A 27,010-nucleotide genomic window follows, 5' to 3' on the forward strand; every position below is an offset into this window, starting at 1 on the left:
CGGGCTTGAAGCGGTGCTGTGATGCAGGACAAAGCCTTTGTTAGGCCAATAGTACGTTGCTTTCTTCGCCGGGCCTTCTTTGTTCCTGCTATTATTGTGCGTTTACTGCACTGTTCTCTTTATCTACTTGCCCTTATTCTGTGGGAGACGTATCAACTTGAGTCAATCCCTGTACCTGGTTATTGGGCAACAGGACGGGGAAACTTACTTTGGCGCCGGCTATCACCATCGCAAGGAAAGAAGCTGTCTAGAGAGTCCAGATGAATTGAATACGTTTCAACAACTACCTTTTAACTGTTGTGCACCAACTCCTCCTTTTGCAATTGGGCTAGACATAGCACCACAACAAGTTATTCCTGTGAAAGGACATGTTGACAGCCTCGCGGGCCCCTGCATCTACATAACAGGCGACACAATCCGCACGTTGTCACCGGTCTACACTTTTCTGTCAATTGGCCGTCGTTGTTTAAGCCGCTCGTCACTCTCACACCCCTCGGAGATTGAATCAAGGTTCCAAAGAGAAAATTGGCCTCCAACGAGCCCGAACAGCAAAAACATGTCTCTCGCCTCCTCCGCAAAGACTATTCTCGCAGCCATGCTTCTGGCACCACTAGCCAGCGGCCTCGCCGCAGTAGTCTCAAATCGACATCAAACGGGACACCAGCCCTCGAGCCTTGGCAGGTGGCATGAATACGACCGCGTCGGCTGAGATGCCCGCAGGGCCTAGTGCGTGCTAAATCCTTTGTATCTATTCCCCCTCTTTCTTGTAATTACTCAGGAGAGTTTTTTAACTATTCATAACCGATCAACGTCGCCCACTATTCCTGCTCATTGTCATATTTTGTAATATAAATTTTGTGTAACTAGTCCAATCCCCATATGTTTGTTAGCGCGGTACCTACCCAGGTAGTCGGTCTCTAAAAAGAATTCCCTTGGCGTCTGAGGACGGTTAGCCAAAAATCAGGGCCGCTTCGCCTCGGCTCCCCTTCGGCTCACCAGCTCAATCTACGCTCACCATTCTACAAATCATCAACTTTACGCGACAGGGCGGGATTGGAATACGTGGCGGAATGTTACAGACTGAGCAATTCTTTCCGAGGGAGGGCACAACACAGCGCCGCATACGGACAGCCATGGCTACTCGACCTGGACTACCGTCCAAGAAGGGCATATCGGCTTTAGATGGATATCCCGCCCAGATAAGCGGCAGAGGAGGCGTGGATTTCTCATCCGCACAACTACACCGAAGGAGAGTGCAGACATGTCGTGCTTTCACCGGGGGACACGTTATTTTTCCCATCCGGCACAATCCACTTTGTTGTGGCTTGTTCAGGTACCGGAGTCGGATCGGCCTTGTCTTTTGGAAAGCGCTTCTTGGCAGAGTATCCACGCATTTCATGCAGAAAACAGGGTAGGAACCGGTCTTTTGGGTCTCCAGCGGTTCGGTTGATGAATTTGAAGTCCGGGCCGTCATGTATGTCTGCTTCCCATTGCTATGGCGGCCGACTCCAAGCAGCAAGTTTTGATCCCAAAAGACATGCCCAAAGACATACCCAAAGACATGCATGGACGGGTCTACGGGACGTTAGACTGAGATTTGAGGCACTGGGACGAGATTTGGTCACTGTTCAGTTGTCTGGGACTTGGTTCTCGACCTCTTACACCGTGCCAGCTGCCACTGTCAAGCGTCGCGCTATACGTAACTCATAAGGCCAGTGTGGATCTCTTGTAGGAATAGGATAGGGAGTCAGCTATTGTGCCGAGAGTTGGCTATCTAATATTGAACGTCAACTGTTCACGCTGCTGGGCGCAATTCTGCTCCTGAGACACTCAGCTTATTACCCAAGAAAAAGTTGCTGTTATTATAACAACGTGACAGTTTGTCTATGGCAAGCATGAGTTACCTCGCCAGCAGTGTCTTTGAAAGATGAGACTGCCGAGGTAAATATCGCCGTTCCGATCCTTTCCAGCTTCGTTACGTCATGCGGGCATTGTCCCAACACAAGAAACTCGACGGCCGTCTCCCCAACGCTAAGACAAAGCGCCCGCACGGCGATGCTAGGGCCCCATTGCTCGTGACTCTGTTTCACTTCTTCCTGTGACCTGCGAACGGACCAGCCCTGTCTAACCAGGTCTTTTGTTTAGAATTTCACAAGGTATGTGTTCTGAGATCTGGAAATGGACATTTATATATTGCTTGGCGCTAGGCTTTTGTTACCTTGGCGAGGGTATCTGTGAAAATGGCGACTCAGAGGCTCCAACGCAGTGCGGCTACGCAGCCAGCTGCACCAAGCCAATGTATTGTCCTCGCTATGTAACTACGTTATAGATGAGTTAGCATATATTAATTCATAATTCAAACATAAATCGCAATTTTACTTGGTTTGATAACGATATGAGTACTCGTTCTAAGCTACGGTGATCATATTCTTAGTCCCACTAGGCATTCCTTACAACCAGTCCGGTACCCGGGACCTCTTATTGCCGTAATAATCGGCCCCATCAGCGCAATCGGCTCGTTACCATTGACTTACTGCACAAACTCCCACCAATAACGCTAAACCCAGCCCAAGTAAGTCTACTCGCTCCAAAGCCCCCTCATGACCACCCCGTCCTTCACGTCGACACCCTTCGTGACTTGCGTCCAAGTGTCCTTCCTCCAGAAAAAGACCTTCCACCCGCCGTCTCTCATCAGCTGCACGACATCCTTCCGGCACCAGAACGACGCAGTGCGCGTGGCCGCGACGTAAGTGACCGCCGTGAAGATGCGCAGGCACTCGGCCTTGATCTTGTTCCGCTTCGTCAAGGGAACGGCCCACCCTCTGCCCTCGTCGTCTTCTCGCAGGATCTGCCAGAGTGCGGTGCCGCTTGGGGGAGCCTCGTATTTTTCAGACGGCGACTTCCAGAACAGCAGCACAAAGTGCGGGACGCGCAGCTGCAGGTCCTCAAATGCTGGAAAGGAGATGGCGAACTCGGCAAGCTCGGCCGGAGGCACCAAGGCCCTCGGGGGAGCGACGAACCCGAATGGCAGCAGACGGCTCCAGATGCTCAAGAGCGTCGTGAACTCGGCTGTCCACGGAGAAACCCGAACGCTGTGGGCGGGCAGCGTCGCGTCGACGTCGGCCGGAGAGGTCACGAGCCTCCGCGGGAAGCTAGCGGTAGTCGTGATGGTGTCCCCACAGAGGGCCGAGACGACTCCCGACAGCCAGTGGGCCGGGTAGCAGAGGTCTGCCAAGTGGGCAACCAGGCGCATCCAGGCGGTCAGGTTGAGCGGCGAGTAGACGGGGCTCCCGGTCCACTTCTCGCGGGGATACGGGACGCAGGTTTTGAGGAACAGGGCGTGGAGCCACTTCTCCAGCGCCGGACGCGGCAGCATATCCTTGCCCCGAGAGAGCTTCTTGACAGGGCACTTCTCCCAGACAATGTAGCCTTCGCTCATGAACCGCCTCCCCGCGTCGGACAGGTTCATTGAGCTGAGCACCTCGTCCCGTTCTGGACTTGGCTGCTCTGCATGTGGGCTGACGATTCGGGCAATGGAGAAATGATCCGCGATGCGCTTCTTGTCGTGCATCATCATATATTCGGCCTGGAAGTGCTCGTGAGACCCGAACTCGGGCGGATTGAGGAGGACGGTGAGGCGGAGATTGGATGTGCTCTCTTCGCGAAGCAATGGGCGCCCGTACATGGCTGCCGTGAGGAGTCCTCCGACGTAGTCACTATAGCCGACGGCTTGTGTTAGCTTCGGAGGCGTTCCTTGAGATGCGTGTGGCAAGACTTACGGAATGTTGCTCATGTGGATGCGGTCATATTTGCGGGGGAATTCGGAAGGATCAATGCCTCCAGCCGGCCGCGATCGGGCCTCGAGACAGCCCCAGCGGATCCGGTCCATGGTGTCAGTCATCTCTCCAGCCAAAGCTTCTATCGTTAGTCTACCAGAGAGCTGAATGAGACCATAAGAAACGGACGCAAAGAAACCGCCGACCATGTCCAGTACTCCCATGTCCTGGCTATCGTTCGGGAGCATGTGCACAAGTTCAAGAGGATCGCTTTCGATCGTAGGGACCCTATCTTCATCGGTGGATACTTTCTCGCCGAGCCCATTCTCCTTGTATGCTATGAGAGATTCGACATGGTCAAAGTCAATGAGCGTCAGGTTCGTCACCCAAGCTGCATCGACGTGCGAGCGGATCTGGTTGATGACCTCTCTTGACCCCGTCTTATCGTACTCGTCCATGAGCGCAACCAGCGGAGGATCGCGACGGCGCGCAAAATCCTCGGTTGGAAGCAGGATTGCCAGCTCGTCAAAGATCTTGCGGTCCCTCTCAAACCCTGGGAGCGTATCCTTGGCAAGAGATTGGCCGTACATTGCAATTCGCTGGAATCTTTGCGCGGTCAATCTGTGCTTGACTGTGCGCCGGATGACGGGCGCGCTGTAGTAGTTGGCCTGCAGGGGTTTCTGCCACTGCTTGAGGACATATACGACTTGTTTCCGGGTAGATTCAGGCACAAAGAGCCAATCAAACACTTCTTCGTCCGTCTCAAGAGTAGAAATCAGCCCGTTGATGTGGGCTTGGAGCTTTTTGTTCACGGCTGCTGGGATGACCTGCGCGGCGAAGAGGTAGGCCATAATAGCGGGCTCATCTTCAATCCCGGGCGTTTTGCGAGATCTGAGATGGGCGAAAATGACCAGCATGTCGAAGAAGATAAGTGTCCGGGCTATTGCTGCCGGTTTGAGATCTAATATGGTGATGTGGATGTCGTTACAGGCCTGTTTTGTCGGACTTTGCATGTCGAAGACAGAAACGACAAGGAGTGTCATAAAGAGGTTGCGGGCGTCGCCGGTGCCGCAGAACATCAAAGATACATTGTCCTTGGGGGAGCAGGACTTGAATAAGGCTTCATCGAATAGAGGCTGTACCATGTCATGCCCGGTTGCGTAGTACTCTGCTACGTCGTCCCTATAAGGAACATGGCTTCATTAGCAAAAGCGCCAATATGGACCACAAGATACCTATCTACGTACAAATGTGCCTGGTATCGAGGGAGACGGTCAAAGACCATCTTTCGGTGGCTCTCCACATCGTTGCTCCAGGGAGCAAGGGCGTCGACGGTGCTGCGGGTGGAATCCGCAAGACTTTCATCAGACAGCTCATCGAGGATCTCGCGGGCCTCGCCGAATCGCGATTCGTGCATGTAGCATTTTCCAAGCCGTTCGCGAAGCGTCCTCTTCTTCCGAAGAGCCACTTCATCAGAGTCGCCATCGCCGTCGCCAGCTAGCCGAAGAGCTTTGAGAATATACTCGCTGGCTGCAGCGTACTGGCCCAGCTCAAACTTGACGCTAGACAAGTTGGATAGCGGGCTCGGGTCATCTGGTGCCAATGCTGCAGCGTTTTTGTATTCAATCTCGGCTGAATGGTAGGAAGATGGTCAGGCCACTGCAAGCATGAAATGTCGGTGAGAGAAGCTGAAGGCAGTGGCGATAAAAGATCAAAAAGCTTACCTGCCCCTAGATTTCCCTTTTTGTACAACTCATTACCGCGCTTCCTCGCAGCTTCCGCGCTGGTCTCCGTGTTCTCGGTCGCCATTTTGCTCGAGGTCTGCAGTTGGTGGAAAAAGAATCAAGGTGCGTGGGGGAAGTCGGGCATCGATTTAGAAAGAAGAAAGGATACGGCCCCACCGCTCTGGTGGCTTGCACACCACACGGAAGCCAGGTCTTGTATCCGACGACGCTAGTAAGGATAGCGCACCGCGTGCGGCACCAGGGGGCCCCGTCCAGGTATATAACGGTAATGAATCGAACTGTACGAATACAGACTCGACTTATTCCGCTCGACTCCAACGCTGATTACATGTAAATGTGTTGGATACTGTGTTAAATGTGTAATAAACATCCCTAGTTTGGTAGATTTTCTCGAGTCTTAATTCACAAATTGGCAGCCCCGCAAAGCTCCTAAATTACGTCTCCCAACAACACAAACAACGCGGCTCCTTTTCCACTAATCTGATGAGTCTATGACTCAGCCTGAGTTTCAACACGGCTCGTACGATGCACAGCAGTATCAATATACCCCGTGTTAGCATCTCGAATCCCATCATTTTATTTCCTAATTCAACAGGGTCGCCGCAGTGCTGCTGTCCCCAGTTGGCACACTGGTCGTCTGTAGAGCACCGTATCGAGTCTTTCTGGATTAACACGGGCGATACCGGCGGGAGAGGGGTTAAGAAGACGCAGAGGACATGCGACCATATTGCCAATTTCACTATTAAAATTGCTGGCGTCGCTTCGTTCGTCAGTCGCGTGGCCCTTCGCTGCGCTACGGGACGCTTCCTTCCTCTCTCTCGCTCCTGGCAATTTAGGGCGCGACAGTTGGCTTATTTAGATAACGTGGAGAGCAAGCGAAGCGACAATATCCTATCTATAGGCCAATAACTCCGATACTCTAGAGATCTTTTCTTATAACGATGGCTAGACCTATAAAACTAAATCTTACATCTATACAATAAAGCTATTAGTTATATACCCGCTCATATCGCTCGAGTTAACCTCATATTCCTGTGGATCTAATAGCTATAACTTCCTTGCCTCGTAATCCGCTATCTTCAATTATATGCTCTATACCGGCACTTTGCGGTATATTCTGCTCCGATTAAACGGCGACTCGAATATTAGGCCAGCTAAGGTCTTGGCCCTGGAAACTGCCACGTACGATAGGCCGGACGCGAACTCTGGCGCGGAGATGTTATTAACCACCTTAGTATAACCCGGTAACTAATATAAAGAGGTAATTATTTGATGTAAGAGAAGGCAGGTACGCCGGATCAAGGTGGTCACAATGCAGGTAAGAAGGTGGTATTACAAACCACTCGACTGTCAGGGTCGTCTGTCTGTAAGGGAGCACGGGCTCCACAGAATGCTGGGGTTGGTAATTATGAAGATAGAACAAAGGGCAAGCTCCTATCACACGGGTAATACAGTCAAATCGGAATGCCACTCAAAGTGTATGAGTGCAGTGAATGTGTATTGCTTGCTTGAAGAACCAAGCAAGAACTATCTGAGACCGTGGCTACGGTCGTCGTATATATCTATCTAAGGCGGACCAATCAGAGAGTTGGTCCTAGGTGATCAGTGAGCTCAGTGCGGTCAGTGTGCTCAGTGCGATCAGTTTCCTCACTGATCGCCCTGACCACGCTGATCATACTGACCGCCCCGTTATTGGCTGCACTTGAGCGAAGCGGGGAACTACCCCACTTCCTTGCGTCAGCCAATAGTGGGAGGCTCCGTGCAGCCTCCTGCGCGCCTGAACCAGGATCGTAACAGGTGGGCGAGCAACGAGTAGTATTGGTGTGAGACTTCAACCTGGCCCTCGCAAAGGAAGGTGGGCGAGGGCCACGTTTATATACATGCTCAGGGGCTCAGGCCCGGGGCGCCATGGCGTGGCGTAATGGCTTGTGCCAACTGGCAGTGTTCTGGCCAGTTGGTAACAGGTGGTGAGCGCGCACCCTGTGCGCGCGGCTGGTGTTTGGGGTGTCCTTTCCTTACATTTGATTAGATTACTAGCGTTGGAGGACTCGACTCTCTACGCTTACGCTTTCGTGCTTTACGTTCACCTACATAACCGCTTTTCGTAGGCCTAGGAAGTGCTGATGGTTATATTCGTTAACCTACGCCTTGATGGGGAAGACACGGAGGGCATTATTAAAAGCCTTAACCTGAGCTGGAGGTAGTTTGATCGTACATCTCAACGTGAGAAGCTTATTACAAACCACTCGACTGTTAGGGTCGTCTGTCTGTAAGGGAGCACGGGCTCCACAGAATGCTGGGGTTGGTAATTATGAAGATAGAACAAAGGGCAAGCTCCTATCGCACGGGTAATACAGTCAAATCGGAATGCCACTCAAAATGTATGAGTGCAGCGAATATGTATTGCTTGCTTGAAGAACCAAGCAAGAACTATCCAAGACCGTGGACACGGTCATCGTATTTATTTAATTATGGCGGGCCAGTAAGAGCTGCGCTCTTACTTGCCCGGCAGGAAGAAGCTAGCTGCCTGGCGCCGGGCACTGCTAGCGTGCCGGGCCATTTGCCTGGTGCCAAGACCCTTCTTGGCACCGGGCCACCTCTGATTGGCCGTCCTTCCGTTTGCCTGGTGCCAAGAGCCCTCTTGGCACCAGGCACCGTCTGATTGGCTGGAGCGGCATTTAAGGTGGGGCTCTCGGCAAGGGAAGATGCACCCAATTAGGGAGTGCTCAGTGGGGCCAGTGCCAAGACGTACTGAGCACGACTGAGCACAACTGAGCTGAGTGCTCAGTGGGGTCAGTGCCAAGACGCACTGAGCGCGACTGAGCACGACGGAGCACGACTGAGCACAGCTGAGCATGTAAGGCAGGGACTCCGATTGGTTGTTCATAGTTCTATATAGGAGCTGGCAGGACGCTCTCTGGGAGAGACGGTTCTGCAGCTATCAATGCATCTGGTTAAGCATCCATTGGTTGTGTGTTGAAAGCCTGTCTTTCGCAATCTGTGCACGATACTCCTTGCCTTCTAGCAATCTCCTACCTGCCGTCTAGACCCCACAATCCTAGGCCGGGCCTAGCTCCGTGTACTCTGTTGTCCAGATCGTAACAAACGCCGTAGGTGTGGCAAACTTTACGGGCAGCCGCCTCTGCCGCGTCCGCTATAGATACCGAATAACCTGGCCATAATAGGCAAAACGGTACTATAGAGGAAAGGAGGTTAGCTACGAAGAGCGGGTAGATTATAAGGTTCGTCGAAGGTACTACGGTACGAATAATTATTAGAAAAAGAAAAGCAATTGTGGGGTGGGCGAGGAAATTCGACGCGAGCAAGCGGTTGACAAAATAAAAGAGACCGCAAAAGATCAGTGGCCCGTGCGGATGATAAAAGTCTAACAGGCGTCCTGGACTGTTGCTTTATGGTCTGTTAAGCTGGCATCGCCAGGAGATGTGGTGGTGGTATGATTGCACTTTGAGATACCTTGTTGCCCAACGACTTTCTTCCTGTGTAGAAGTACTGCTAGATAAGCGGTCTCTTTTTTTTTGTCAACCGCTTGGCGGGGTTAAAGGGCAATTCGCGTAGTCACATACGCAAGCCCACCCTTGCGTACGCCTCACTACGCCAGAAAGCATTTAAACGCTTATGTCTCAGCCAATTTCTATTATAGTACGAATTGGGCTTCAGATTCAAAATTTCCGTAGAGTTATATATATAATAATACCGGTTGCATCAATTTTGGAAAGTATGCTGACCGAATGGTAGAGAGGCACGTGATACGGGCTGCCCATATTGATGTGACTGAGAAGTCGGGTCCACTTTTCTATATAGGTCAGCCAATCCAGACACGCGATAAGGCGTCTTATCAATTTCACAGTAATTTTTTCAGAGTTTCGCAGTAATATTGTCCTCTGGACAGGATCATAATTATCTACGACAAGACCATTAATAACACTCCCCCAAAAATTTCAGATAATTAGTCGAAACCCCGTATAAGCGTCCCCAGACCCCAGCCGAGTTAGACCCCTATAAATAGATTCAGCAGACGCACGTCCACGCCCCCCTCCGCCAGCTTGACGTCCCTAATATCGTCATCCCCGTCATCGCCCTCGTCCCCAGAGTAGTACACCTCGCGGTCGCCCGCGTGCGCCAGCGCGACGGCCGTGGCATCATCGCAGCTGTCGTCGCGGCCCCTGTCGCTGTTGCCGCCGCTGGCCGTGGCACTCGTACGGCCTGCAGGCCTAGACCCAGCACCAACCTTTTCATCATCCGAGGCAGCCGTAATGATACTCCGCACTGACTCCTCGAGCAGGCGGCCGACGAGGGCCTTATTGTCGGCGTCCTCGCGTAGCATGGTGGCCTTGAGGTCGCGCTCGGCGCGGTCGAGCTCCTCGCGGCGGCGGGCAATGTCGCGCAGCGCGCGCGCCGCGCGGTCCTCGAGCGAGTTCTTGCTCAGCTCCATGGCGCGCACCTTGACGTCGACCTCGGCCTTGAGCTGCTCGAGCTGCGCCGCCCGCCCGTGGTCCTGCAGCGCGTCAGCCAGCGCCACCGCCCCGCCCAGCAGCCGCCCGATGCCGCGCGCCGTCGTCGGCAGCCGGTGCACCGCCGTGTGGCGCAGCGTCTGCGCCGGCTGCACGAGGCCGCGGATCGTCGGCGGCGGGGATGTGGTGGTGTTGGTGTTGGCGAGCTTGATGGCGTTGGGGGGAAGTGTCGTGTACGTCTTGCTGAGGATCTGCGTCCACTTGGTCAGCTCGACCGCCGCCGCGCAGTCCCACCCGCGCTGCTCGAGTACCGAGGGCATCCACTTCGCCGCGAAGTCGAAACAGCATTCCTCGAGGAGCTGCTGCGCGGCTGTGAGGATGAGGTGCTGCGCCTTGTACGGTATGAAGGACGGATACAGCGAGGGGATCTGGTCCTTGAGCAGCTCGCCCGCCCCCCCTATTGTTGTTAATTCTGTCGGCGCTGTTGTTGCAGCTACTGTCAATGTTGTTGCAGCTGCAGGCGTAGTAGTTGTTCCTGCTGCTGCTGCTGCTGCTGCTGCTGCTACTGCGGCTGCAAAGAGTGACTGGTTAGTACAATCCGAGTATGTTTTCTGAGTGCAAGGAAGTAATATCTACCTGGAGTTGGCACAGGGAAAGGAGCAGACGCAGAAACAAACTGCAAAACGCCGGGCTCTGGCTCCTCGTCGCTGAGCTCTTTCAGGTTATCTTCGGAAGCGACCACCTCTTCGAGCGCCTTAGCGGCCGACTTCGCCGCCTTGGCCTCGGATGCTTCGCGCTCTGCATTTCGCGACGGCGTCGTCTGGAAGAGGTCGGGAAATATGGCCCGGGCGCGCACCTCAGAGACGAAGACGTTTTCCTCTAGAAGCCCCTTCAGCACGGCAACCAGCTTGTCCTCGCCCAGCTCCGACAGCAGCTTCGTCAGAGACAGCTTGTTCTTGCGGATCAGGTTTCGGATCTTCTTCTCCCTCCGCAGCAGCGCGTTGTCGCCCGTGAAGATGGGCCTGCAAGTTATGTAGACCCGCCGCCGATCAGGGGCGCTGGACGCCATTCTGGGTGGTTGATGGTTGTTTTTAAATTTTGCGTCGAGGTGGTGGGAAGTAAAGTTACCTCAAGAGGCTCAAGTCAGATGACGGCGATGTGTACGCAGGATGCTGCAGGCTGCGGTGCTCCCGGTGTGGGGTGTGGGTGATATGTATAAAGATGGGATGAAGGAACGAGGTGCAGAATGAGACTGAACACTCTCGCTGGCTCAGGCTCCGGGCCGGCGACGGTCGGCCTCAGTGCAGAGGAGATTGCCACCCATGAGTGTCCTTTGAGTGGCCTGAAAGCAGCGATGCTCGAATCAAACATTTTGACGGAGAGCTGGACTGGTCATGAAGAGAAGAGAGGGCGTTATGTTGTTTGTTAACGACGGAAACGTGCAGCACAAAGTGTAGGAGACCTGATTGATTTGCAACGTGGCCGCCCTCCGACCGACCCAATCTCGGCGCCCAACAGGGCGGGCCGACAATAAGGTACCTACCTGCCGCGACCCAACTCTTTGTGGCCCAGAGCACGGCCATTCGCCCTTTTGACGTCTTTTCGTTGAAGTGGTGTTGGTCGGACAACGCCCGTCTCTCGCAGACCAAAAGTCCCAAAGGGGCATCCCAGGCAGCCAGAAACTGTAATCTCGTCCTCTATCAACAACCCAGGCCACTAACTAGTTCTAAATAAATTTTAAACAATGCCTTGGGGCAATTAGTTAACACACATATGGCTAAGAAGAAAGAGACTCACCGCTGTTGGTTGAGGGTTCACAAACCTCGGGATCCTGGATATGATGCTGCAATCCTGCATGTGGAACCCGCCCTTGCTAGGAGCATGGGAAGAACCCCACTCCGAGTGTTGTAACCTCCGCATCACATTGCGTGACTCATCCAAAAGGATGAGTTCATTCCATATTTTTGAGAACTATATATCTGTCTCTGAGCGCACTCAAACTTGAACCAGCCGTCGAGGTCGACTTTGATAACGACATCAAAAATAACAAAATCATGGCGCCCTCAGACCTCAAGTTCGACTTTGTGACGCTCGACGTCTTCACAGACACTCGCTATGTCGGCAACCCACTCGCCGTGGTCTTCATCCCGGCTGCGCTGCGTGGGCAACTCACCCAGGAGAAAAAGCAGGCGATTGCCAGCGAGTTCAACCTATCGGAGACGGTGTTCTTCCACCAGCCTGACAACGAGCTGGACACGCCGGTCACGACACGCGAGATCGACATCTTCACCACCACCCAGGAACTGCCCTTTGCCGGACACCCCACCATTGGCTCGGCATACCTTGTGCTGGACCACTTTGGCTGGGGCCATGTCAACACTCTGTTGACCAAGGCCGGGCCGATCCCCATCGAGGCGGGGTCCCTAGGAGTGGGAGTGGGAGCGGGAGTGGGAGCGGGAGCGGGCAGAGGCGTGCGGGCGGCCATCCCGTCGGCCGTGCACATCCACCAGCACACACTGTCGAGCCTCCTCGGCAGCGGCGCGGTGCCGGCCGATATCCAGGGCTCCGTCGACAGCGCGCTGTCCGACGACGCCGAGATCCGCGCGGCCGAGCTGGCGGCGCCGACGGTCAGTATCGTGCGGGGCATGACGTTCCTGCTGGTGCGGCTGCCGAGCCTGGCGCACCTCGGGCGCATCTCCATCGCGAAGCAGCTCAACTTTGCGCGCGTGCCGGGGCTCCAGGACGCCGGCGAGTGGCGCGGCGGCTTCGTCTCGCGCTACTACTACGTGGTCACGGGCGAGTCGACGGCCGCAGGCGGGGCCAGGGAGTGGGCCATCCGCACGCGCCTCAACGTCGAGCAGGGCTTCGAAGACCCGGCCACGGGCAGCGCGGCGTGCACGCTGGCGAGCTATCTGGCCATCAGCACGCGCGCGGTGCACGGCGCGAGTTTCGCTCTCACGCAAGGCGTGGAGATGGGCCGGCGGAGCGAGATTGCGGTCGACGTGACGGCGGAGGCCGACGGCGGCAACGCGGGAGAGGTGCGGGTCAAGAACGTGTTTTTGGGCGGCACCGCCGTCTTGGTCATGAGCGGCTCCATTTATGCCTGAAACCATCCAAGGCACCTGCCTAAGCACATCGCACGACGGTGGAGGTTGCAGCTGCATGACCTTATTGTCGGCTGCGGCTGTCCTAGTCTAGGTGTAGTGTATTTTCTGAAACGTGGGGCGGTTTGTTTATTGGCGCCTCGCATCTTTTCGTGTGGTGCATCTCACCAGTATAAAATTGAAGGAATTATGGTTGGCAACTGGGATGACAATAATGCAGGGCAGGCTTATTCTCAGTCTCCAAAAAAAGTAAAAGTTAGGGTTTGGTTATCTCAGTAACTCAGACCTCCTCTCCAGGTGTAGGGGCGGCTTCGCCACCAAGTGTAAAATGACCAAATGAATGGCCCACTAAGTGGGCCCACTTGCCGGGTCGGACAAACTGCCACCTATTTTATCTGTAAATTTGTCCCGCTAGCCCATTAGAGTATTTAGCATGCCAATTTTGGCTTTAACGCTTTACGCACCACCATACAAATCGCGATTTTGAAAATGCAAATAGCCTTATCAACACACCGAGATATGTGTTACGATCCTGGCACAGGTGTGCAGGAGGCGCCTTCTGGCCCCCTGCAGATTGGCTGGGGCAGCCAGGTGGGGTAGACCCACCTAGGGGCTGGTGCAGCCAACCAGGAGGTGGTCAGTCACGACGGGCCGCCAAGGCTCGACTTACCACCACTGGCAGGACGGTCAACCAGTCAGGAAGCGGTCAGTGTGATCAGTGCGATCAGTGTAGACTGATCGCAGTGATCGCTCTGACTTTTGGAGAAGGACTCTGATTGGTCCGCCTTAGATAGATATATACGACGACCGTAGCCACGGTCTCAGATAGTTCTTGCTTGGTTCTTCAAGCAAGCAATACACATTCGCTGCACTCATACATTTTGAGTGGCATTCCGATTTGACTGTATTACCCGTGCGATAGGAGCTTGCCCTTTGTTCTATCTTCATAATTACCAACCCCAGCATTCTGTGGAGCCCGTGCTCCCTTACAGACAGACGACCCTAACAGTCGAGTGGTTTGTAATACCTCGCTATGTAATTTTAACTGCTTAATTAATCTATTGCCTTCATAGCAGCTTCAAACGGTCCGAAGTGGCCTCTCCAAGCGGCGTAGAGCTCGTTAAAGCGACTATATGCTCCATTACTAGCCATGAAATCGCTCGCGAAGGTCAGGTTCAAGCCGTGGCTCACCTTGTTACGATCCTGGCTCGAGTCTACAGGAGGCGCTATGAGCCGACTACCGATTAGCTGGCACGAGCAGGTGGGCCGGCCCCACTAGAGCTTGATGCAGCCAATCAGAAGGTGCTCAGTCCGCTCAGTCCGCCAAGACCAAGGTGAGCGCACTGAGCGGGCTGCTCAGTGTGCCTTTGGGTGCTCAGTTCGACTGAGCACCGGGTGGAGCACTGAGCACCTACAAGACAAGGACTCTGATTGGTTATTCATAGTTCTATATAGGAGCTGGCAGTACGTTCTCTGGGAGAACCGTTCTACAGCTATCAATGTATATGGTTAAGCATATATTAGTGTTGTGTCGAAAGCTCGCCTTTCGCAATCTGTGCACGATACTCCTTGCCTCCTAGCACCTCCTCCTTGCCGTCCCAGACCCCACAATCCTAGGCCGGGCCTAGCTCCGTGGACACTGTTGTCCAGATTGTAACACTATATGCCGGGGATCTCTTTATCTGGAATCCACTAGCTCTATAGAATCTACGATAGAAGCTTCATAGTACTAGGCGCCGAAGTCTTCAACCGAGGCCAAGCATTATGAAGATACTTACCAATCCAGCCAGTATTACGAGATCGGCGACCAGCGTTGGATCGTTCTTTTACTGATTGAGAGGCTTGAACTCGCTGAACGAGGGAGTCTCCTATAAGGACTTCAACTCCTTGCGAATATTGGTGGCGATCTGAGTCGTATTGCCCTCGCCACCAGCCTCCCGAACAACAAAACACGCGGCGCAGGTAGCTGGCCCGGTGCGTATTACCGACCCAGGCCACCAGGAAAGACTCAAAGTTAAAGGTATTCGTGTCTTCCTCCTCTTCTTGACGTCGGTTCCGGGCATCTAAGCGCCGCTAGAGCTTGAGTATCTCGGAAACGATGTCACTAGTATTATCACGGCTCAGTCAACGTAAGGAGACAGGGCTGTAGTAATCATTGCTGAATTCGTAGAATCTAAAGATGAAGAAGGAAGCTATGGCAGAGACCGCGCAGGACGCGGGGAAATAGGTGGTTGTGGGCCACGTGCCATGTCATGCACGGGCCATGCCGTGACAAGTATCATCTTCCTATTGATCGAGGTATTATTGCTCAGGCTCTTCTTGGTATTGCTATACCTCTCCGTAGCTTAAGGGAGGGCCCAGAGATAGGCTAGAAGAATGCATATGACTTCGCCAATTACCCTGAAGGTTTCTCTAAGAGTGAGAAAGAGGTGTAGGACTTGTAGGAGGGTCGGAAAGGCCTGACGAAGAAGCTCGAATAGGTAGGGAGGAAATTCGTAATGGTCTGGTGTTTCTGCGCCACGCAGGCATATTCGAAGGAAGCTACGGGACTTCGTCGCCGTCGAAATCGTCCATTTTCTATCGCCAAAATTAGTACCATTCGAAAGCGCGCTCTCAAGCGATCAGATTGATATATAGGAGGTATTTTTGGGCGTTGTTTTGGGGGTATTATTCGCATTCGCGCAATTGACGACATTTACGCGTAAAGCGGAGGGCAAGAAATCAAGAATTGCTCTCAGACCAGTGTTGGCCCTGATCCCGCTATTCGAATATAAAAAATCCTATTGGTTGGAGCTATTTTAAAAGGCGGGTCCATTGAACTATTCCTAATTGGGCACCCCCCTCTCGCCAACACTGGTCTGAGTTTAGATAAGGGTTTGGACGGTGTAGGGTGGATTGTGAGCAAATCACATTGGTGCTGTGCTGAAGTGAGCTTGCGGTGAGGGCCCGTGGTGAGCGGTGCCAGACCTAGGTGTGGAGACCAGGTGAAGTCACTGACGGCCCGTGCACGCGTCAGCCTTCCGCGGCGGGCTGCAAAAAGTTCGGAAACCGCAAGCGCGCGACTCGTCAAGCAAAACTACGTCTCGCGAACACCATCACACACATCACCCAAAATGAGTTGCGGATGTACGTTCCTACCGCGCCCCGATCAGCGACGTGCCAAGTTAACGAATTGATGCAGTATCAGGAGAGGTCGCCGAGGAGCCCGTGGCATCGAGGAAAACTGGTCCGTCGCGAACCCTCCCCCTCAAACCGAGCTCTTGCCAATGCGCGATCCAGAGACCTAGAAGCAGCAGCTGACGTTTCCTGCCAGGCGTGATCTTCGAGAAGCGCCTCATCCTCAAGTACATCGAGGAGAACCACAAAGAGCCAGGTACCGACCACGAACTCGACGCCGAAGACCTCCTCCCAATCAAGACGCACCGCATCGTCCGACCACGTCCCCCAAACTTCACATCCCTCCCGTCGCTACTCAAGGCCTTTCAGGACGAGTGGGACGCGCTCGTACTCGACGCATATAACACAAAGGAGCAGCTAGCGCGCACAAGAGAGGAGCTCGCGACCGCCCTCTACCAGCACGATGCCGCCGTCCGCGTTATCGCGCGCCTGACCAAGGAGCGAGACGAGGCACGCGACGCCCTATCCAAGGTCACAGTCGCCGCCTCGGACGCCCCCGCTACTGGCGACGACGCCATGGTAATCGACAACGAGAGCCTTCCCGAGGCCTTGGCAGAACACGTGAACGAGCTCCAGGTCAAGTAGGTCCCCCCAAGAGAAAGGCCGTCGTGACATTTTTGGGACAACCCCCGCTAACACAGTCGTCACAAAAATCCAGGTTGACAAAGGGACGCAAGAAGAGGCCCGTCCCGAAGGAGTGGGCGTCGTCCGACGAGGTCGCCGCGCTAGAGCAGGTTGCCTCTACGGATCTAGGCGTAGCGCAGGCGACGTCGGTCGACGTTAACGCCGACTACGCGGCCATCGGCGGCGCCGACGGCAAGGTCGACATCTACTCGGCCGAGGCCAACAAGGTGGAGCGCTCGTTCGACATTGGCGAGCCCGTCACGGCCACCGTATGGATCGACACTAAGGTCATCCTGGCCACCGCCAAGGGCTCCGTCCGCGTCTTCGACAGCGGCAAGGAGACGGCCACCTTCCAGGCCCACGCCGGTGCTGTCACGGGGCTCTGTGCGCATCCTGGCGGACGCCTCCTCGCGTCCGTCGGTATCGATAAGAGCTTTGTATTTTACGACCTGGAGGCCCTGGAGCGCGTGTCGCGTGTCTATACTGATGACGGTACGTGTTTTTCTTTTGCCACACGCGTTCTCCTGTACTTGTTTGCTAACAGCTGGGTAGTACTGACGGCTTGCGCATTCCACCCCGACGGCCACCTCTTCGCCGCTGGCACACAGGCGGGACACATCCAGGTGTACGAGACCAGCACCGGGAAGCTCGCGGCCAGCTTCGAGCTCGGCCCTGCGGTACGAGCGCTCGTCTTTTCCGAGAACGGCTTCTGGTTCGCTGCGACGGGTAAGGGCCAGTCCACGGTGACCGTCTTCGACATCCGTAAGGAGGGGCCGGCTGCCCAGGTCAAGGAGTTCCAGACGGGCGACGCGCAGTCGCTGGCGTGGGACTACACGGGCCAGTATCTCGCCACAGCGGGGTCTACGGGCATCACGGTGCAAATGTACCACAAGAGCTCCAAGAAGTGGTCTGAGCCTCTGCGGACGAGCACGCCCGCCGTCGCCATCCGGTGGGGCGAGGAGGCTAAGTCGCTGGTTGCGGTGAGCAAGGAGGGCGAGGTGTCGGTGTTGGGGGCTAAGGAGTGAAATTACTACGCAGGTTGCAGAAAATGGCGAATGCCGTAGCGCAGCTGTGTCTGAGCAGCGCAAGGGAGGAGTCAGATCAGGAGATGGGTACAACACTGCACCCTGGCTAGCAACTTTGTAGAATATTCCGCGGTTTCCAGGCACTGTTGGCTTTGGGGGCAACAAAAAGAGATACCTACCACCCACCCGCCTTTCTTCAGTGCGACATCTGAAGAGTGACTGACGTTAATAACCACTGCACGCAAGTTTATAAAAGTAAGGAAGTGAGAAATGCCAAGAGGGCCCCCTTCGGCGTTGTCACTTGCTACCATATTTATATGCTGCATTTTCGGCGATAAAGACTGACATGTCCGTACTCCGTGCAGGTATTTGCATTTGACAGACGACGACGGAAGACTTGGATGAGGGCTTTTCTCTCGTTTTTCTCGCCGTTTCAAATTGCGAGAGTTACTTAAATCAGATAAATCATATCCTTGGGTTTCTCATCGTGAGTTTGTAGGCGCCGTAAGAACAAATAATCCAGCCCTTGCTGTTAGCTCACTTCTGGCCACAGGGGTGCAAACCCAACACACCGCACTTGGCCAGGGTCAAGGCAGGATTTTGGAGCTCCGTGGCATTTTGGATGGCATTTTGTCGACGTAAAAAACGGAGCAAAAATCGTGCTGCTCCGTGCATGCTTGATTGATAACCTAAAAGTAGATAAACTAGCCCTGTATTACTATTGAAAGTCCCCGTTCGGAGTCATGTGCTCTGATTTTGAGACCGGCTTTGGACTAAGCTACGGGAGGCTTGGTGGGCGAGACCTGTGCATGCTAAACTGCAGCTGGCATCCCGCCACGGCTCTGCTGTCTCGCATGCGCTTTTTTAGCCGGCAGCTGGCGGGGTGGGGCTCGCTGTGTTGCGGCTCCTCATCGGCCGCGCTGATGACGCTAAAGCGCTCCCGCCGACTCGAATGGGCGATTCGCCCCAGGGGCGACAGCGGCAAAGTTGGGCCCGAGCCCGAGGGTCGCGGCGGCACACCACCTATTCGTTCCCAGGCAAGCAAAGTCGCGACGTCGCACCGCGGCCGACGGCTCTCGCTCATCTTCGTCCTCAACCACAAACTCCACGGCCTTCCGTTCCGACGGGGACCATTCCTGAGAGCCCGCCCAGCCGAGCCCGCGCTCGCCCATTTTCCATCCGATCGGCTCGACCAACGCCACATGCCTGGCAGGATTTTTCTCGAAAACCCCTCGCTTTGGCAACGCTAAATCGCGGCTCCGCACGTCTACGTCAGTGCTTTGTTGGGTGGTGTTTAGCGCTGCCTCAGCGCCGCCGCCCGAGTCGACATTCTGGCTCTTAATTATTTGCCCTCTCTGCGGCCAGCCGGCTTAGGTTTCCCCTCGCCGCAGCCTTTGCTTTTTCTGGAATGTCCTGAAATTTCCTTTCCCCTGCCAGCAAACCATGGAACATTACAACAACCAACACCACATCGACCTTGACGATTTCCCAGAACTCGAAATACCTAGTGTCGTGCCGAACTATTACCCAGAAGGTCTATTCGCGTCGTCTTCTCAGTCGATAGTTGCCGAGGAGAGCGGAGACGAGGATTTGGACGATCTCGACCTTGACCAGGACACCGACGAAGACGACGACGACGACGACGACGACGACGACGACGACGACGACGAAGACGACGACGAGAGCGAAGATTTGGGCGAGGATGAGGACGGGAGCCTCAGCGAGAGCATAGGCACCTGGGACGAGGATCAGAGCGCCACCGATATCCCGTCGCCCCACTCCCCACAATCCCCACAGTCGGAAAGCGACAACAATCAGCCCTTCTCACCAAATGCATATTTGGAGCGTACTTCTTCCCAGCTGACCGCCCTCGTTAGCCAACAGTTCGATTTGATGCGCAGGGAGATTGTGGAAAGCCATACGGAACATAACGAATTACTTGACCAGACAGCACGCCGTTGGAACGCTGAGGCTCGTGTCTTTGGTCTGGGTGGCGCCCCGAGCGGTCTGGATGGAGAGGAGCGAGAAAATCGCCGACATCATCCGTACCGCCTCCCCGTGTCTCTGACACGCGAGCGGAGTCGCCTTGACGAGAGACTCCCCGAGCGCGAGCGACCCGAAGGCGCCCCCGGGCCCTTTCGGAATAACTTCGATCTCCGGAGCCCGGCCATCGCCGTCGACGAGCTAGTGGAGATGGAGGTAACAGGGGCAGGGCCGGCAAATCGGCCAGACACACAACCCCCAGATGGGCGGCGTCCTCGGGCAGCAGGCAGGGAGGGAGCGGGAGCGATGCCGGTTAGGGTTCCGTTTATCGATCTGACCGGAGAACCAGACGGTTCAGACGACATTCTGATTCTAGGACGGGTACACGGATCGCACCAACAACCTAATCGCGCTTCCATTCCTCCACCACCACAACAACAGCGCCACCGAAACCCACGACGCCAGATTTCGCTCAACAACCGCACTCCGTCCCTGACACGAAGCGACGGCAGCGTCTTGGGCAATCAAGGCGGCGCAGCCTATATCGACCTGACAATGGACGACGAGTCCCCTCCCCAGCCGCCCCTTCCGCGACGGGCACCTACTCTGCCACCGCGCCCGGCCAATGCCCCGCCACCTCTTCCAGAGCATATCGACTTGGACGGTCACGACGAGCAGAGGCTCGGCTCATTCCTAGGCATTGTCCGGCAATTCGCCCATGCTCAACACCACATGAATGGGCTCGGATTTCTTCACCGGATCGGCGGCGGTTTCTTTGGGAGCCCCCACGCGCACGAGGTCGAGGTCCAAGTCATTGGGCACAACCAACGCCAGCCGCACATGAACCCCCTGGCCGCGAACCTGCCAAACTTCAACTATCGAGCCAACGGCTATAATATTGTCAACCCGAAGCCAGTTCACGTCCCGCCGCCCCCCGCCCGCGAGGGCTACAGTCGTGCCACGGGAGAGGATCTGGACTATGTATGTCCGAGCTGTGACGAGGAGCTCAAGTACGATCCAGACGACGAAGAGGAGCCGCCTTTGAAGAGGGCTCGAACTCGAAAGGATAGAGAAGAGCACCATTTCTGGGCCCTCAAAGAGTGTGGTCATGTAGGCTCTCCCTGCACCTGTACCGTTGCCTCTGACACGGAATAGCTAACAATCCAATCTCGCATAGGTGTACTGCAAGAAATGCTTCGAGAACCGCAAGCCGACCGCCAAGAAGACTGTCCAGACGGGCTTCCGCTCGTCGCCGCTGCACCCCAAGAAGATACTGTGTGCCGTGCCAGACTGCCAGACGGACGTCTCGGCGAAGCCGTCCTGGGTCGGCCTCTTTATTTGAGTTATTTGGAGAAACCGGGCCACACACCGTTACACAACCTCCACCCCCCATTTGTATTTCAAGCGCTGGACAGGCATTTTGAGGGGCGGTTCAGATGGATTCCCGCTACCTTTCTTTTATCTCCCGTGGCGACTGTATAGTTTGGCGTTTGGTTGGACGGATGGACGGCTGCGTTTTCTTTCTCTGGGTTCGTTTTATAATCGACGGTTTTCGGGGCGGTATTGTTTGACATCGAGGTTCCTTGTCAATAATTCCTCGAGACTTCGTCTTGTCCACCTCCTTTGACCTGCTTCTGGCAAGCGAATCAAGCCCGCCCAAGGCTGTTGTAAGCCATGGAAGAGTGGGCGTGAGCGGTATATGTATGATAGGCTACTTACTACCTGATCTACCCGGATACTTTGACCCTGTAGCCTCCAGGCTAGCCCGCCGGCGAGCTGAAGGCGCGTCAGGTCAGTTGCAAAGGCTTAACAATTACGCCGGTGCTGATCGTGCTGTGAGCGGTGCAATTATTTTGCCCCTTGCCCGGTTATGTATCTCTCAGGTTGCCCTCGAAATCACCCTCCCCTCTAGTGGCGCTGACGAAGTAGTAACAGGGCTGGCTTGAACCAGGGAGTGACAGGAGACGACTGAGCTTTGTTTATACTATATTAAAACTTTTTTAAAAGACCCACCCACTATTAAAAAAACACAAAGAAAAATGACAAGAGCTGACCGACTCCTATCCAGGCACGTGTCGATAAATCCCAGAAATCCACATCTTTTTCGTCGCCCACCGTCCTGTCGTCTATCTAGCCGAGCGCGTCTGGCGCTGGAGCTTCGCTGCCCACCCACAGTGCTACCCAAGGCTGTAAGTATTACATGGCGATTACCCAAACCGCAATCGATGGAGAGTTGAGGAAGGCGCGACTTGCTATGCTTTGTATCACCGTTTACCACAAGTAACGGCATATGGAGCATGTGGACCTAGTCAGCCGCCATATCGCACACGCTCCTTCTCCTTTCTTGGCCTCCGTTTTCTTTTCTCCCCTACCATTTGGCCAATCGGATGCGCTAATCACTTCAAGTTATTGTGGGTCTGGCAGCGGCATCGAGACCAACGCCTCGAGAACTTGAATAGCTCGCTTCGTCCCTCCTCATCCTTCGTACTCGGGGCTCGCCGCACAATGCCCAGTGTCGTCTCGCGTCGTGCTCTCGGCAGCCCAGGAGCCGATTTATTCGAGCTTCTTTCCCCGCAAGTCTTGCAGTGCCTCCCAATCCCCAGGAGACGAGATATGGACCTCCCGTGCTTTCCACTCTTCTCTCTTGGACCGAGTAAAACGGGTGCAGTCGGATCTGTAGGGTTGTCGCGCGGCTCTGCTGCAGCACCCTCCTCCACCGTCATTTTTCTCTTCGACCTCTTCCGCATCTCCTCCACCCCTTCTTTTCGGAATCTGCATTATGGGCAAGCCCGACCTATATGCCTTGAACCTTTGACGCCTTATCTTGAATCGCATTACCATCTTCGTACCGTGCATCAAGACTCGATCTTGCCTTTCTCCCTTCGCTTACCCTCGTAACTCCACACACGAGTGACCCAGTCGGGAATGCCCTTGCAGCCGGGGGTGCCCTTGCAGTCTGGGATGCCCTTGCAGCCGTCGTCGGCCCTCTCGGAAACCACGGCGTTGCTGCGGCCACTCCTCAGCAGGCGCGGCCACCGGAACAGAAGTCTGGTGAAGGGGTAGGTGGCCGGGTAGGAGATGGGCCGGTCGCGACGCCGGTGACGCCGGTCGCCGTGGCGGTCGAGGATCTGCTGCACCAGTCCAATGACGGAATACCGCAGCGCGCACGACTCGCCTGCGCCGTCCTGCCCGTTGTGCACGCACAGCCTCTGCAGCTGGCACTCGAGGCGCTCGAACCCCCAATACGTGGCGTCGTCCAGCATCGGGAAGCGGTGCAGCTTCTCCAGCACGCGGAACTCGGCCTTGGCGCAGGCCACTTCTAGTTGCTGCCAAAGCTGGTGCCGCTTCGGCCGCCCTTGCGATGATGTGTCCGAGCCTGCAGATGACGAGCGTGCGAGCAGCGGCATCGTGGCTGACTGGGCGCCGTCATCCGATGGTGACGATTCGGTGGTTCCGTCGCGGGACGTACGAAGGGAGACATTCACGATTCCCGTGGCAGGCACGCCGCCGCTCATGAACGCCTTGGCCGCCGAGGCTCGGGTCCAGGAAGGACGCCGACCTTGCCATCGTTCATTTTCTGCCGTCAACATGGATGAAACCGTCGTCGGTGTCGATCTGTCTAGCACCTCGGCAATCAGCGCCGTCTGCTCCTCGAGGATGGAAATCACGCCCCAGACACGGTCCCCGGCTTGTGGTAACATTTCGCAGTAGAAGCGGCGCATTGCCCTCCGCCGCGCACTTGCCGAGTACTCTGCTGGTGACTCGGTGACTTGATATCGGTATACCATCTCGGCCATGAATTGCTCCAGGCAGTCAAGCGCCTCGATCACCAAGCTGAGCGCCCTGAAGACCATTTCATGCGGCCCGGTTAGAGGGATCCCTGGTTTTAGCCATACTTGGCGGCAAAATTTCACCATGGCCTCTCTTACTGCTTCGGGTTTCGAGGTCGACGTTATCTTGGAACCGAACGAAGTCGTTGATGGGTAGTCAATGATGGCTGGCAGCCTTGGGCAGTGGATTGTGTTCTGTTGTGTTTCCTTCTGCTCTTTCTTCTCGTTCTTTCCTCTCGAAGACTGTCCTTTCCTGTATCTGGGGTAACTTTCCTCGTGCTGGTCTCGCTCCCACGGCGGGATTTCCTGTACCTCTTTCCCCTTGACCCACTTTTCCCGTTCATTCTGCCAGAACGTGGTAGGAGAAAGGTCAATACGAGAGCATTTTGGTAAGTCGTCTGGCTTTCCTCTCAGCTGGAGCAGCGCAGGTTCATTGTCGTCGCCATCGCTTCTAGTCTGCAACTGTTGGGAAAAGGTGGATGACGGCGGTGTCAGCGGCTTCGGAGGCTCCCCCCCGTCCCTGCTGCTGCAGGCTTTTGGGCAAATACACCCGATATGGCAGTCGCAAATTCTCTCGGAGCTGGAACCCAGTCCCCGGAATTCTTCACGAAAGCTCCGGATCATTTCGCTCCCTATTGTATCGCATCTGTCTTCTTTCCACTCAGGCCGTTGTGGGCGCTTCTTCGTCTGGTACTCGTCGATGTAGCGGACGCAGTAGTACTGGATCTCGAAGCTGAAAGCCAGAAACGGCGCCAGCAACCGGCTGAACCTCTGTCGCACCGAAGGCGGAAACTTGGCCGACTTTTCGGTCCGCGGGTCACAGGAGAAAGCCGTGATGATCTGCGTGAACGACCTTTCTTTTCTGTGCCAGTGGTGGATGAGTTCGATGCACTGCGCGGATTGCTCCTTGGAGAAACCCATGTCTCGCTCGAGCCTAGATCGCCCAGTGACGTAGCCCGAGTCATCGTCGTCTATTCTTTGCTCGTCGACCAGTTCTTGGATGGTTTTTTCTTTGACAATCGTCGAGGTCGGCAATGCCGAGGACAACTCCCCGCCAAAAGACAGACCCAGGCCTGTGCCGAACTGGGAATCTAGAATCCGGGGAAGCCGAGGTGGTCTAGGCTCCCCACAACTGGCTGTTTTGGATGACGCCACTGATCCGTCAATTGGTGGCGGTTGTAGACTGGGATTAGTAAAGAGAGTAAAGCTGTCAAAATCGGTCCGCTCGATGGGCGGCAAGATTGGTGTGGACGGGAACCCTCGTGCGAAGTTGAGATCTTGCTGCAGACGCTCCCCAGCGCCGAGACTCGACTTTGAGCTCGGGGTCTTGGCACTCGACAGACTCAAAACACTGGCGATGCTTGCGATAGAGCTTTGACGGGGCATCCTCTTCGTCGGAGACGGAGGCGCCTTCGAAAGACTGCCTTCGCCGTGCTCTGCTGCCTCGGCCACCCTCAAGTAGTTGTCAATCATTTTGAAGCTAGCCTCAAAGCTGAAACAGTCTTCAGGAGGCAGCTGTGAGACGTGTGATGGTTCATGAGATGATGGCCCACGAGACCCACGAGGCTCACTAGGTTGCTCCGATGTGGCCGCTACCTTTCTGGGTTGCGTGATACTAGCCAAATTTCTGGCCGAACGCAAAGGGATGGGCGGCGGTGGGACATCGTCATGGTGAGACTCGGTTTCGTTGGAGCCCTCGCTGATGGTTTCCATGGCAGGGCCGAACCCGGACCTGGACCGCACCATGCGGAAGACGTCTCTGTAGTCGGCCTTCTTTGACTGCTCAGGCGACTCTGGTGACTCTGGGGGCGTGTCGGACGCGAAAACGTTGGACATGAAGAGGGCGTCTCGCGCCTCTTCGGGACTCAGTGTGCCCGTGCCTTTTACGGCAGCGTTGCCGACATTACCACCCTCGCCCTCTTTGTTTCGCGTGCCTGCTCTCCAGATCAGCGGCTCCGGCCGCCGCTGTGACGAGCCAATGCCGGATGTGTTCCCATCTCGCAATAGGGGATGAATGCCCGCAACGTCGTGGTAAAGAGTCCGTACATTGCTGCCAACCTTGGGGGTGCGTTTTAGGCTGGAGGTTCGAATGGGACTTGACCCTGTACGTCGGTCAGTCAAGGTGCTCGCCATGTCTTGGCTTGTGGTTGACAAAATAGGCCACTCCTTGGGCGAGGCGGTATACCTTGTGGGAGAGTGAATGGCGGGCTTGCTCCTGCGGCCTGGCCATGGCTGGGCAGCCCAGGCAAGCCATTGGCATCACCTGACCCCGTCTTGCCCCCTCCGTTGGCTTTGCCTCTAACCCCGAGGGTCGGCGAGTCTGGAATGTTGTCGGACGAAGTGGATGTGGAAGCAGGACTAGCGTCTGTCTTAGCCGCATCGTCGCCAACAGACTCGGGTGTGGCCGGCGACACACCGCCCACGGCCCTGCCCGTGGGCTTCTGAAGGGCAGGCAGCATGGGGGTGGCTAGGAATTCGATGCAAAGGCGAGCAGACTGTGAGGGACTCTGCGGTGGAAAGGTCGACCCCCTATCTGGTCAACAACAGGCGAGATAGGAACTTGGGAAAGGCGTCTGGTGCCCAGGCGAGATCCCGAGCGTTTGGGCGCTTGGGTGTAAGAGGGAAACACTCGACGGCTGGGAGGGCGACGGTGGAAATGAAATGGGGAGACCTTCGTCCCCCTCCCAGACAGCCTACCTAACTTTGTTGTTGGGCAGCGGCCGGAGTTGGGAGGTTCCCAGCGCCCCGGTCCGTTCTCCTGGGTTTTATGGTTTCTCGCGGCTATGGACATAGTCGACTTGTCTTTCTGGACCGACCGGGCGTCGTGTCCCCACTGATTTCACTTCCTGGCCCAGTGCTTTCCCGCGGCTATGGTCTAGGCAGCCCATGTGCCAGTCACAGATGTTTGGTCTGTCGTCGTCGACGGCGGCCGGTAGCGGCCGATTGGCGTCGAGCTTGGACGAGATAAGGGTTGTCCTTGGCAAGTAGACAGACGGTAGATTTATTGGACCGTGATGATTAGGGCGGATCGAGAGTTCCAGACACGTGCTAAGGGGTGCTTTGCTGGTTTTGCATGGAGAGGATAATGGAAGGTGGAAAAGATGGGCTGGGCTCGGTTACATCTCGCATGTCACTTTCTTTCTTGGAGAAACATTTCAGTAAACAATTCTTTGTAATAATTGAAATTTCTACACTGCTTTGACCGGATCAGATGTCTTGATTATCCCACTAATTAGTCCTGATTATCCACTCCAATTTGAAGGTAGCCTCCCAA

At 55.3% G+C, this 27,010-nt stretch overlaps 6 protein-coding genes across 6 annotated transcripts; 3 read left to right on the forward strand and 3 right to left on the reverse strand.

The window, feature by feature from the left end:
* Nucleotides 1-2,372: 2,372 nt before the first annotated feature.
* B0T26DRAFT_733507 (uncharacterized protein) lies at nt 2,373-5,648 on the reverse strand. The gene is made up of 4 exons (XM_060443154.1): nt 5,501-5,648; nt 5,024-5,408; nt 3,780-4,958; nt 2,373-3,716 (listed from the first exon to the last, which is right to left on the reverse strand). The coding sequence occupies exons 1-4, from the start codon at nt 5,583-5,585 to the stop codon at nt 2,579-2,581; spliced, it is 2,787 nt and encodes a 928-aa protein (XP_060290838.1). The 5' UTR covers nt 5,586-5,648; the 3' UTR covers nt 2,373-2,578.
* A 3,795-nt stretch (nt 5,649-9,443) lies between these two features.
* Nucleotides 9,444-11,062, reverse strand: B0T26DRAFT_865190 (uncharacterized protein; the record flags this gene model as incomplete). The annotated part of the gene is made up of 2 exons (XM_060447797.1): nt 9,444-10,465; nt 10,630-11,062. The coding sequence occupies 2 exons, from the start codon at nt 11,060-11,062 to the stop codon at nt 9,531-9,533; spliced, it is 1,368 nt and encodes a 455-aa protein (XP_060290839.1). The 3' UTR covers nt 9,444-9,530.
* A 985-nt stretch (nt 11,063-12,047) lies between these two features.
* On the forward strand, nt 12,048-13,100 carry B0T26DRAFT_757479 (uncharacterized protein; the record flags this gene model as incomplete). Its single annotated transcript, XM_060446250.1, has 1 exon — nt 12,048-13,100. The coding sequence occupies one exon, from the start codon at nt 12,048-12,050 to the stop codon at nt 13,098-13,100; it is 1,053 nt and encodes a 350-aa protein (XP_060290840.1).
* A 2,808-nt stretch (nt 13,101-15,908) lies between these two features.
* Nucleotides 15,909-18,231, forward strand: B0T26DRAFT_733521 (WD40-repeat-containing domain protein). The gene is made up of 5 exons (XM_060443155.1): nt 15,909-16,223; nt 16,279-16,323; nt 16,411-16,855; nt 16,933-17,390; nt 17,451-18,231. Exons 1-5 carry the CDS (start codon nt 16,211-16,213, stop codon nt 17,921-17,923), a joined length of 1,434 nt encoding a protein of 477 aa, XP_060290841.1. The 5' UTR covers nt 15,909-16,210; the 3' UTR covers nt 17,924-18,231.
* A 2,515-nt stretch (nt 18,232-20,746) lies between these two features.
* B0T26DRAFT_744604 (uncharacterized protein) lies at nt 20,747-21,248 on the forward strand (the record flags this gene model as incomplete). Its single annotated transcript, XM_060444438.1, has 2 exons — nt 20,747-21,016; nt 21,084-21,248. 2 exons carry the CDS (start codon nt 20,747-20,749, stop codon nt 21,246-21,248), a joined length of 435 nt encoding a protein of 144 aa, XP_060290842.1.
* Nucleotides 21,249-22,761: 1,513 nt separating this feature from the next.
* B0T26DRAFT_681603 (uncharacterized protein) lies at nt 22,762-26,195 on the reverse strand (the record flags this gene model as incomplete). The annotated part of the gene is made up of 2 exons (XM_060440653.1): nt 22,762-25,838; nt 25,922-26,195. The coding sequence occupies 2 exons, from the start codon at nt 26,193-26,195 to the stop codon at nt 22,762-22,764; spliced, it is 3,351 nt and encodes a 1,116-aa protein (XP_060290843.1).
* Nucleotides 26,196-27,010: the final 815 nt, after the last annotated feature.

The sequence above is a fragment of the Lasiosphaeria miniovina genome (genome assembly GCF_030549165.1).
Source record: "Lasiosphaeria miniovina strain SMH2392-1A chromosome Unknown B0T26scaffold_8, whole genome shotgun sequence".
Lineage (NCBI taxonomy): Eukaryota > Fungi > Ascomycota > Sordariomycetes > Sordariales > Lasiosphaeriaceae > Lasiosphaeria > Lasiosphaeria miniovina.

Coding starts and splice junctions, on each gene's coding strand:
- B0T26DRAFT_733521 (XM_060443155.1), top strand. Junction 16,324..16,410: donor CGTGGCATCGAGGAAAACTG/GTCCGTCGCGAA, acceptor GTTTCCTGCCAG/GCGTGATCTTCGAGAAGCGC. Junction 17,391..17,450: donor GCGTGTCTATACTGATGACG/GTACGTGTTTTT, acceptor ACAGCTGGGTAG/TACTGACGGCTTGCGCATTC.
- B0T26DRAFT_733507 (XM_060443154.1), bottom strand. CDS start 5,585: ATGGCGACCGAGAACACGGAGACCAGCGCGGAAGCTGCGAGGAAGCGC. Junction 5,409..5,500: donor AAAGGGAAATCTAGGGGCAG/GTAAGCTTTTTG, acceptor CCTACCATTCAG/CCGAGATTGAATACAAAAAC. Junction 3,717..3,779: donor ATCCACATGAGCAACATTCC/GTAAGTCTTGCC, acceptor CGTCGGCTATAG/TGACTACGTCGGAGGACTCC.